The 12,296-nt window shown below is 47.4% G+C and overlaps 1 protein-coding gene across 2 annotated transcripts in view; it reads right to left on the bottom strand.

The window, feature by feature from the left end:
* Window positions 1-1,617: 1,617 nt before the first annotated feature.
* LOC143767608 (uncharacterized) overlaps window positions 1,618-12,296 on the bottom strand; it is a 54,879-nt gene continuing 44,200 nt past the window's right edge. The window contains exons 2-7 of one of the 2 annotated variants that reach the window (XM_077256039.1): window positions 10,627-10,776; window positions 10,318-10,497; window positions 10,111-10,234; window positions 9,932-10,029; window positions 9,627-9,717; window positions 1,618-2,874 (exon numbers count right to left, since the gene is read on the bottom strand). In XM_077256039.1, the coding sequence (XP_077112154.1) occupies window positions 2,102-2,874; window positions 9,627-9,717; window positions 9,932-10,029; window positions 10,111-10,234; window positions 10,318-10,497; window positions 10,627-10,776 (1,416 nt within the window). In that variant the 3' untranslated portion in view covers window positions 1,618-2,101. The remainder of the gene's footprint in view (window positions 2,875-9,626; window positions 9,718-9,931; window positions 10,030-10,110; window positions 10,235-10,317; window positions 10,498-10,626; window positions 10,777-12,296) is intronic. The other variant, XM_077256040.1, reaches the window with a different exon arrangement.

Raw genomic sequence — 12,296 nt, 5'->3', positions numbered from 1 at the left:
GATGAGAGAGAGAGGCTTCCGACTTCAGATCTCCTAAGTCACTCTCGTGTGAACTTGGGGATCCAGGGTCTATTATTTTAGACCCCCTATTATGAGATTGAGATCTTGTAGAGCTTCTAATCTCTTGTCTAACAATCTGTCTTAGACTAGAAGCGAAATCTGGTGTCTCTTCCGCTATTAGACACTGGATACACGGACCACATAGTCTTTTAACGTATTCGTCAGGGAGAGGAATACCACATTCTGCACATTCCTTGTGCTTGGATTTAGAGGACCGCTTTTTTCCCTGATGTAAAAAAAGGGAATAAGGAGGGACACCAATCACTAAGTGAACTTTCACGATGATCACTTACCCCTATAGTGTCTGAGTGGTACCGAAGATTGCGGGGGGACCCTCTCCACCGAAGCAACATCCATACGGCTTGAGGACTTTCCGGCTTTAGCAGATTGATCAGCTCTACCTCCAGGACGACTACTGCCACTAGAACGTCGCTGAGTGTTTGCTGCATGGGGCTTCTCCAGGGGTTGACACTGCTGCTCAGAAGGCAACTGCTCCTGCTCCTGAGACTCCATTGTAACAATGGATATGAAGCATGAGGCAGCCATCATTGAATCCTTAAGTAGCCGGCCCCCTAAAGGTACCTCCCCCTGATGGGGGACAGCAGGCCAATCCTGGTGAACTGCCTGGTACAAGCCGGCGTGTGGGAGGCCCCTCCCTTTCCCAAGACCCCCGCCAATGGTACTCACGACATCCGTCCGGAAGTACCGCCGCAAGTTGACCGAAAACACCCCCACGCCGACTATTCCGGAAAGATCGCCGGGCGCCGCCATGTTTTCCCTCAGTGAGACGCACTGCGCATGCGCCGGGCATCATTACCTCTTGCCGAACTAAGCACCGCCCCCCTATGCGCGTCACCTCCGGTGCGACGCTTCCGGGACGCTGAGCGCAGCGCTCGTGCTGCTTAGGACGCCGGTGCAGAGGGGAAGCTCCCGCCCCAGCGCCGGCAGCCAGGGAACCGCCGCTGCGATGTGCACTACCAGCGGAAAAATGTGCCCGTGTCCCTTAGAACGCCGGTGCAGAGGGGACGCTCCAGCGCACAGTGCCGGCCGCAAAGGTACCGCCGCTGCGATGTGCGCCACCAGCCGGGAATACAAGATACATCCTTAGTTTCGGAGGGCCTCCCACACAATACTCACCCGCACCTGGCGATGGGACACCACTCGAGACAGCACTCCCCCTGAAGGCTGCTCCTGCCGTGCTGTTGCCTACCCCCACAGACCTCTGTGGTGCGGCACTTCCAGCGTCGCGATCAACACCGGGGAAGGGGCCATCCCGCCTCCAGGATCGGTGAGTCGGACCTGGGTCCCAATTTCTTCGCCTTTCTTCAAAAGGCCTCTGCAGGGTCCCCTGTCAGGGACAGGAAACCAACTGATGCGGGAGAGAGGTGCCGCCCTTTTATCTCTGTAGGTTTCCTGTCCCTGAAGGGCGGATCCCCTCTCTCGTTAGTGCTGTCATGACGACTGAATAAACTCACCTTCCTCTAGCTCTTCAGTGAGAGCTAAAATGAGCAAGACCCCTTATTTTGCAGTCTCCTGCTAATTAAAATCACCTGTGCCAAGTGGGAGGAGTGCTGGTCCAAGAAAGACAAGAACATGCTTTGCACATTGGGCGCAGGGCTAGTGTGATGTAAAATTCTCATGTGAGCCCTGGGTCCCTACACCGCTGTCACAGTATTGACACTGGAGGTGAATATGAGTGCTTTTATTTTAACGAGATCCAACTCGAGTAGAAAACGGTTGTCCTAGTATAGGACATTTCCTTTTTGAAGATTTTCGGTTCAAACATTTCTAATATTCTGAACACGAAAAAGGTTTCTCCCCTGTGTGACTTCTCTGATATTTATTAAGTGTTGATTTCCGTGTAAAACATTTCCCACATTGAGAACATGAAAAAGGTTTCTCCCCTGTGTGAAGTCTTTGGTGACTAAGATGATTTCTTCACAAATGATTTTCCACATTCTCAGCAGGAAAAAGGCTCATCTCCTGTGTGGGTTCCCTGTTGGCTTTTAAGTTGCGCTTTACAATTAAAATATTTCCCACATTATGAATATGAAAATGGCTTCTTCCCTGTGTGAATTCTCTGGTGCCTAACCAAATCTGATTTCTGGTTAAAACGTTTCCCACATTCTGAACATGAAAAAGGCTTCTCCCCGGTGTGGGTTCTCTGGTGTCTATCAAGATGCGCTTTCAGATTAAAACATTTCCCACATTCTGAACATGGAAAGGGCTTCTCCCCTGTGTGAGTTCTCTGGTGGTTAACCAAATCTGATTTCTGGTTAAAACGTTTCCCACATTCTGAACATGAAAAAGGCTTCTCCCCTGTGTGAGTTCGTTGGTGTATAACAAGATTCCATTTCTGGTTAAAATATTTCCCACATTCTGAACATGAAAAAGGCTTCTTCCCTGTGTGAGTTATCTGGTGCTTAACAAAATTTGATTTCTGTGTAAAATGTTTCCCACATTCTGAACAGGTAAAAGGCTTCTCCCCTGTGTGAATTCTCCAATGTACAACAAAATTTGATTTCAGTGTAAAATATTTCCCACATTCTGAACAGGAAAATGACTTCTTTGCTTTAGGAGCAGTTTGTTTTTTAATACTTATTTTGTGACTTTGATTTTCCTTATTAGTTGGCAATGAATCAGAAGACAGGAACAGTTTCAACGGATCAGATGACAGATCTTTGCTGTGAAGGGATGATGGTATTTCTGGAGTAATGGCATTCACTTCAGTTGTATCCCGTGGAATCTCAAGATCATCTAATTTAAAAATTGAAGATGTCAGCTGTCCCCCTGATCTCTTGGTACAGTCATCTGCTAAGAATAAAACAATTATTAATTTTTTATAATATATTTTATATATTTCAAAATTTCTACTGTCAGCAGGTTTTGCTAAGTAAACTACAGGCATTGTTATGTTCCCCTGTTATACTGATTTAAATGATACCTGGAATGAAGAAATACATCTTGAGATGCTCGTGCTCCGTGGCGGGACTGTAGGCAGAGTTTTATATTTCTGCCCTAAGCTACAGAAACCAAGGAAGACCTGCCCACAGGCTGCTCCAAAGCACAAACAGTCTGTGTGTCTCTGTCTTTATCATGAGGAACATGTTTGTGCTTCGGGGTGGCCTGTGGGCAGGTCTTTCCTGTGGGCAGGTCTGGCTTAGAGCAGGAAGACAAGACTCTACCGCAAGATGGATTTCCACACCCCAGGTATCATTTTAATCAGAATAACAGCAGCAACATGACAATGTCTGTAGTTTACTTAGCAAAATCTTGCTGACAAGTTCATTTTAAACTGTCAGTAAAAATGGCAAGTTATGTTAAAAATTTGAATTATTCACCAAGACAATGACAGTAGACAGTCTAAGAAAACCTCATAGGTTGAATCGTTGGTTGGTCAACAACCTCATAGGTTGAATCGTTGGTTGGTTGGTATGCGCATATTCATCACTGTAATGAGCGGTCCCACGTGACCGCTCACACAGGACAGGCTGCCAGCGCTGAAAGGAGAGAGGAGACATCGCGGGAGCTGGGTGAGTATTTCTCTGCAAGGGGCCGGGCGGCGCACTGGGGATGGGATGCGGGGGTCACCTGCAAACTTTATTTTTAACAAAAAAGAAAAAAAACTTGATCTTTCATCTCTTCTCTCCTGTGGGGGAGAAGAGATGAATGCCGCCTTCAGCACCACACGCGGGGGGGACAGCGCTTACTGTAGCGCTGTCTCTCCTGCACGGTCCGTGTGGTCCTCAGGCTGCACACGGGCAGCACACGGCTGCCGCACGTGTGCCACATGGATGTGCCACGTGAGCACACGGACACGGATAACTACGGTACCGATTTCTCCGGTACCGGAATTGTCTGGACGTGTGAAAGAGGCCTTACATACTGTGTAAGTCTGTAATAGTGACTGTACATTGAGTGTGTTAAGCTTTGTTTATTGATGTGTGCTTATATCCTAATAGTGCTACTTAATCCCATCACCATTGTTTACCTTATCTTGATGTTGGACTGGCCGAGATCGTTGGTAAGTTGTTGTGTGGTCGCTGGGGAGCTGTCACACAGACAGCTCTCTCCAGCGACCAACGATCAGGGGAACGACTTCGGCATCGTTGAAACTGTCTTCAACGATGCCGAAGTCCCCCTGCAGGACCCGGGTAACCAGGGTAAACATCGGGTTACTAAGTGCAGGGCCGCGCTTAGTAACCCGATATTTACCCTGGTTACCATTGTAAAACTAAAAAAAAAAAAACAGTACATACTCACATTCTGATGTCGGTCACGTCCCCGGCGTCCACAGGGTTAAAACTGCTTTCGGCAGGGCGCTGCTAATATGCACGCGCTGCTGCCGAGAGCTTCCCTGCACTGAATGTGTCAGCACCGGCAGTAACAGCGGTGACTTCACCGCTGTGCTCTGCTTTACGGCCAGCGCTGACACATTCAGTGCAGGGAAGCTCTCGGCAGCAGAACGTGCATTACCAGTGCTCCTGCCGAAAGCAGTTTTAACCCTGTGGACGTCGGGGGACGGGACAGACATCAGAATGTGAGTATGTACTGTTTTTTTTTTAACTTTTACAATGGTAACCAGGGTAAATATCGGGTTACTAAGCGCGGCCCTGCGCTTAGTAACCCGATATTTACCCTGGTTACAAGTGAACACATCGCTGGATCGGCGTCACACATGCCGATCCAGCGGGTGACAGCGGGTGATCAGCGACCAAAAAATGGTCCTGATCATTCCCATCGACCAACGATCTCCCAGCAGGGGCCTAATCGTTGGTCGCTGTCACACATAACGAGATTGTTAGCGGGGATCGTTGCTACGTCACCAAAAGCGTGACGTTGCAACGATATCGTTAACGATATCGTTATGTGTGACTCAGCCTAAAGACCCTGGGTAATTCTAAAAATAGCTTACATGCCCTGGGTATAAAAAGACTCAGAGATCACATCCTGGGAGACTGAAGTAATACAGAGCTACCAGCCAGACATTCTGCAAACCACCCAACAGACAAGAGAAAAGACTGCAGCCAATTCATCATGGCACCATCACAAGGGACACTTATCTATGATTCTATAGGATACAACCTAGTAGTTTTTGGCTCCAGTTGGAAGGACACAGATCTGATCCAGTGACCATCTCTGAACCATGGATATGTTTGGAGAAAGCCAGGTTTGGGACCCGCTGGTTGCCTGGTTCCATGGAGATGGTCAGATAAGCCAGGAGGTGACTCTCGTGTCAACTGGCTTTGGACCTTGTATGGACAGTTCTTGGTCATCTCCCTATGCTTGTCGTTACCCCTTCTCTATGCGTGCATCCACAGATGGAGTAGCGACCCTGGGAGCTCTGACATCATGTCAACTGGCTTTTAACCTTGTAAAGACTCTTCAGGATCTTAGCCGAGGGTCTGTCGGACCCGGCTGAAGAACACAGGACTGCTCTCGGATATCTCCCTATGCTTGTCATTACCTCCTCTCTGCGTGCATCCATAGATGGAGTAACGACCCTGGGAGCTCAGACGTAACATCTACCATTATCTCGGCGAGTCAGCGGAAGGGTGAGGCCCTGTAATGTGCACCATCTTGGGGTAATTGGTGGGATTGTTCTGTTTGCTATTAGCTATTATGTGCTGTGGTTCAATAAAGTATTGCCACACTGTTTTACCTTAACCCTGTGTTGTCTGTGTAGTGTATTGCCCACTGGGAGATAGAGCGGGCATTCAGTGGTATGAGCCGTGGTCCATGCAGTCTTGCTAAAGACAGCCGGGCTAGCAGACGAGAACACCCACTGACCCCATTTCTCCACAATTGGTGGCAGCAGTGGGACACTACTCAGCCCGGCGGAACCGGGGGAGCTGCAGGGGACGGGTGTTCTCACACACCATCCAGGGCTCCACAGCAAGGGAGGTATACAGACAGACCCAGCAGACCATTGATGAGGCATGCACAGCAGGTTTTGGATGCCACTATATCCAACCACCGAACTCATCATCTTTCCCCCATCTCACGTATCCCCCATACCTGATCTATCTATTATGGTAAACGGCATCACGTTCTCTCCTGCACCTGAAATCCGCTGCCTCGGGGTAACTCTTGACTCTGCCTTGTCCTTCAAACCGCACGTTCAAACTCTTGCCACCTCCTGTCGCCTCCAACTCAAAAATATTGCCAGAATCCGTCCCTTCCTCACCCCACAATCTACTAAGACCCTTGTGCATGCCCTTATCATCTACTACTACTGCAACACCCTCCTCTGTGGCCTCCCCGCTAACTCTCTTGCACCACTCCAGTCTGTCCTCAACTCTGCTGCCCAGCTAATCCACCTCTCTCCTCGCTGCTCCCCTGCTTCTCCCCTTTGCAGATCCCTCCACTGGCTCCCAATTCCCCAACCAATCCAGTTCAAACTACTAACACTGATCTACAAAGCCATCCACAACCTGTCCCCTCCATATATCTCTGAACTAATCTCCCAATATCTTTCCTCACGTAATCTCCGATCCTCCCAAGACCTCCTACTCTCCTCCTCACTTATTCGTTCCTCACACAACTGCCTCCAAGATTTCTCCCGAATATCCCCCATCCTCTGGAATTCCATGCCTCAACACTTCCGACAATCCACCACCCTCGGATCCTTCAGACGGAACCTGAAAACCCATCTCTTCAAGAAAGCCTACAGCCTGTAATAACCATTCTGTCGCCTCGCCATCAGCAGAGCAGCCGCCTCACCACAGCCAGAGCTGCTGCACCTACAACCTTCTGTCTCTTCCCCACTATCTCGCAAGGATAGGGTCCTCTCCCCTCTGTACCAGTCTGTCACTGGAAACTTGTTTACTGTAAACGATATTTATAACCCTGTATGTAACCCCTTTCTCATGTACAACACCATGGAATTAATGGTGCCATATAAATAATTAATAATAATAATAATAACCCCACCAAATCGGCCTTGGGAAGAGGACCAGAGAAGCTATATGACCTCAACAAGAAACGGAAACTACAGGAGATGTTCCAGCTTCAACGGATTGAATAGAATTTAATGCAGGAGCTACAAAATACGTGGAGAAGCAGTGATCTTTTATATGCAACCATGTAACCAAGGAGTTCCAGCCAGCGTCCTTACATTCTGTGTCCTGTGAGTGGAGTGTTGTCGCACTGGAAATACGTGGAGAAGCAGTGATCTTTTATATGCGTCCATGTAACCAAGGAGTTCCAGCCAGCGTCCTTCATTCAGACTCCAGCCAGGGAAGAGTGGGCTTCCTGAGACACGGGGTGGTGCTGAAAGAGGTACTCCAGCACGGTAGACCCCGTTACACCAGTTGTTACTCTTCAATAAAGTATGGAGTTTATTTTCGTAAGGAGCATATGGAATATGCTCTAAGGAAACTGGATGATCGGAAGCCTATCATGTCTGGTTAATTAAGATGGGGGAGGAATGTGAAGAAACCAGTTGTATCTTAATTTCTGAGACAACCATGTTTTTGCAAAACCAAAAGAACTGGCTTTTTATCTGTATATTGGCTTGTGAATTTAAGTGTTTATGTCTAGTGGGTCAAGAAGACAGACTTGCCAACTGATATACTATCTAACATACTGTGTAAAGGCCCCGTCTCACATAGCGAGATCGCTAGCGAGATCGCTGCTGAGTCACAAGTTTTGTGACGCAACAGCGACCTCAGTAGCGATCTCGCTATGTTTGACACGTACCAGCGACCAGGCCCCTGCTGTGAGATCGCTGGTCGTGTCGGAATGGCCTGGACCTTTTTTTGGTCGTTGAGGTCCCGCTGACATCGCTGAATCGGTGTGTGTGACACCGATCCAGCGATGTCTTCACTGGTAACCAGGGTAAACATCGGGGGCCGCGCTTAGTAACCCGATGTTTACCCTGGTTACCAAAAAAAACAAACAGTACATACTCACCTTTCGGAGTCTGTCAGGTCCCTTGCCGTCTGCTTCCTGCTCTGACTGAGTGCCGCCGTACAGTGAGAGCACAGCACAGCGGTGACGTCACTGCTGTGCTGTGCTCTCACTGTACGGCGGCACTCAGTCAGAGCAGGAAGCAGACGGCAAGGGACCTGACGGACATCAGAAGGCGAGTATGTACTGTTTGTTTTTTTGGTAACCAGGGTAAACATCGGGTTACTAAGTGCGGCCCTGCGCTTAGTAACCCGATGTTTACCCTGGTTACCCGGGTGCTGCAGGGGGACTTCGGCATCGTTGAAGACAGTTTCAACGATGCCGAAGTCGTTCCCCTGATCGTTGGTCGCTGGAGAGAGCTGTCTGTGTGACAGCTCCCCAGCGACCACACAACAACTTACCAACGATCACGGCCAGGTCGTATCGCTGGCCGTGATCGTTGGTAAATCGCTATGTGAGACGGGGCCTTTAGTCTGTAATAGTGACTGTACATTGAGTGTGTTGAGCTTTCTTTATTGATGTGTGCTTATATGCTAATAGTGCTACTTAATCCCATCACCATTGTTTACCTTATCTTGATGTTGGACTGAAAGACCCTGGGTAATTCTAAAAATAGCTTACATGCCTTGGGTATAAAAAGACTCAGAGATCACATCCTGGGAGACTGAAGTAATACAGAGCTTACCAGCCAGACATTCTGCAAACCACCCAACAGACAAGAGAAAGGAATGCAGCCAATTCATCATGGCACCATCACGAGGGACACTGATCTATGATTCTATAGGATACAACCTAGGAGTTTTTGGCTCCGGTTGGAAGGACACAGATCTGATCCAGTGACCATCTCTGAACCATGAATATGTTTGGAGAAAGCCAGGTTTGGGACCCGCTGGTCGCCTGGTTCCATGGAGATGGTCAGATAAGCCAGGAGGTGACTCTCGTGTCAACTGGCTTTGGACCTTGTATGGACTCTATGGACAGTTCTTGGTCGTCTCCCTATGCTTGTCGTTACCCCTTCTCTGTGCGTGCATCCACAGATGGAGTAGCGACCCTGGGAGCTCTGACATCATGTCAATTGGCTTTTGACCTTGTAAAGACTCTTCAGGATCTTAGCCGAGGGTCTGTCAGACCCGGCTGAAGAACACAGGACTGCTCTCGGATATCTCCCTACGCTTGTCATTACCTCCTCTCTGCGTGCATGCATAGATGGAGTAGCGACCCTGGGAGCTCGGACGTAACATCTACCATTATCTCGGCGAGTCAGCGGAAGGGTGAGGCCCTGTAATGTGCACCATCTTGGGGTAATTGGTGGGATTGTTCTGTTTGCTATTATGTGCTGTGGTTCATTAACGTATTGCCACACTGTTTTACCTTAACCCTGTGTTGTCTGTGTAGTGTATTGCCCACTGGGAGATAGAGCGGGCGTTCAGTGGTATGAGCCATGGTCCATGCAGTCTTGCTAAAGACAGCCGGACCAGCGGACGAGAACACCCACTGACCCCGTTTCTCCACAGTGCCCCCCAGCGTTGAAAATTCTCCGGGGTCTCGGCTACCAGGGGTCTGTGATATGGCTGGACTACACCACCGATAAAGCAGCCACAGCCGGTGACTGAGAAGAATCTGTGACTTCTCTGCATTTAGTGGTTACCACTCACCTGGGTAGTCATATGTAGGAATCTCCTCTTTACACCACTTATCACCCCTTACATATGTCTCTGTAGTATTAATATGGGTCAGATCTTCACCCTGAAACAAATATTGTAAAAGTCACAGACAGATAGAGAAGTCACATCTATGATCAGCTCTAATCCTGTCATCTCCACCGTTCTCATTACACAAGTATAAAACATATAATACTGGTGGATAAAACAAGACTGAGCACAAGACCTTCACAGCCGTCTACACATCATAGAAGAGATCTCATGACACATAGATCTCATGACACCTTCTCTCCATCTACCTGGTGATCCCGAGGTACATTGGGATCTTCTTGTTTACAGTCCTGTGGAAGAAGAGGATGGGGACATGTCTCTGGTGTTGTCCTCTTACTGGATAGATCTGGAGGAAACACATACAGTAACTGAATTTATTCTTTACATACAGATAATTGTAGGCCGTGTATTTAATCCTGTCTATTACCTGGTGATGTGAGGGGCTGGGGAACCTCCGTCATGATGTCCTTGTACAGATCTTTGTGTCCTTCTAAATACTCCCACTCCTCCATGGAGAAATAGACAGCGACATCCTGACACCTTATAGGAACCTGACACATACAATGATACCGTCATCCCCCCGATCCCTTCATAGCGTTACTGTATAATGTCCCAGCATTCCCAGCAGTGTCACCTCTCCAGTCAGCAGCTCAATCATCTTGTAGGTGAGTTCTAGGATCTTCTGGTCATTGATGTCCTCATGCATCAGGTGGTGAGGTGGAGGTCCCGTGATTGGGCTCAGGAGTCTTCCCCATCCCTCAGACACAGGATCCTGACAGCGCTCACTAGAGGTCTTCTTCACTACTGTGTAATCCTGGTTATGGAGAGACACATTAATAAATCTCACTACAGACATTTCCAGAGTCCTCACCTCTCCAGTTCTGTCCATCTGTTATTCCCATAAATAAGAATGATGTAATGTGACGTCATCAGAATCTCTCACCTCTCCAGTAAGCCGGAAGAGGATCTCTAGGGTGAGGTGTAATATCCTCTCCGCCATCTTGTCTCTGTCCATATCCATCTTTAATTGGAAAATTAGGAAACTTCTCTTACGTAGAAGATCTTCACTGAGAGGATCCGATATTGTAGAGACCTGAATGAGAAGATGAGCCGATGTAACATCATAAGAATCCTGTGTAATAATACAATTACTGGAGATAATAAGGGAAATATATGAGGAGATTTATTATTTTACAGTATTTAGTTTTCTTTTTAATATCTATATTTATAAAGCAGAAACTCTGTGTTTGGTAGCCCGTGCAATACAGAATCAAATTTTTCAATTGGTTTGAATGAAATTTTGTTCGTCCCGTCTTTAACACCAGACTAAAAATACTGTGAACATTAAAACTCAAAATTTCTCCCCTTCATGAGATTTGGACCTAAGAATTAGGAGTCTATAGAAATGAAGGCGAAAATAGGTGTCTGTGTAATGAATGCAAAATGACAGTTGTTGCCCAAAAGGTCCTAAAGATTTAGAGGGAGAGGGCCCAAAGAGTCGCTCTTAAAGGGGCAGCAACCATATGATCACTAAGGATCGGCAACCTGATAAGTCACTGTAAAGCCTGTAATTATAGCGACGGTTGTTGCAGAAGTAACTGAGGCCTCATTTATGAGAATTGCCTCACAGTAAGATCGTTCTGGTTACCTATAGAAACAGAGTGCAGCTTTCAGCATTGAAGCTCCTGAGGTAAAGTGAAAGCTGAGCTGTGATTGGTGCACAACTAGAACAGTCTGACTGTGACAAATATATCACAAAATAGGTCTGATGCTTCCTGTAGAAAATCAAGACCCAACATTTTTACAAATTTACTGTTCGGGAGATGAACAGATACAAGCTGATCGACTGTGAAGTTATACCTGAGACAAAAAGACATTGTTTTGAATTTGCAAAGATTTTTCCATCAACACAATCAGTTAGTAAACCTTTATAATACAGCCTTATAAAGAACTAAACTGTGGCCCGATTCTAATGCATCGGGTATTCTAGAATATGCATGTCCCCGTAGTATATGGACAATGAATGATACATAATTGCCAAACATGTCTGCGCTAAGTGTAGTTTAGCTACACTGTGGGGCTTAGAAGGAAGGGGGGCATTTGGATCTGGGAGTGGAGAATTTTCTGAATTTCATTTGTGGGGTGAGGAGCCATTTTGCTTTTCCAGAGCCTTTGTGCTACCAGTAACGTAGAAACCCCCTATAGTTCCTTTAGCAGATGACTGACCTAAGTGGGGGCTTGCTTTTTTTTGTGGATTGAGTTGAAGCTTTTATTGGCAAAATTGTACATAATATTTATGATCACATTGATCCGGCGCTCTACACTGAGCACTTACATTAAGGTTTCCATCTAAATCTCCGAGTGACGTGACAGATGGAACCTCCAAGGGATCAATTTACTATAACAAGGCAGCAGAGTTACTCTGGACTCCGTCTGTCCTCTGTTCAGCAGTGTCCTTCGTTTCAGAAGTGCACAAAACTGTGGCTGACGGCACATTTATGCAATCCTAAAAAGACGGACACCGCCGGATCACAGGTCCTATGGTGTCTGCAGTACCTCCACCAGCCTCATTATAGGGAATCTTCCGCCTGGGGTTCTGTCTGAATCACGTAT

Source organism: Ranitomeya variabilis, chromosome 4 (genome assembly GCF_051348905.1).
Source record: "Ranitomeya variabilis isolate aRanVar5 chromosome 4, aRanVar5.hap1, whole genome shotgun sequence".
Classification (NCBI taxonomy): domain Eukaryota; kingdom Metazoa; phylum Chordata; class Amphibia; order Anura; family Dendrobatidae; genus Ranitomeya; species Ranitomeya variabilis.
This window is presented reverse-complemented; position numbering and strand designations above follow the sequence as displayed.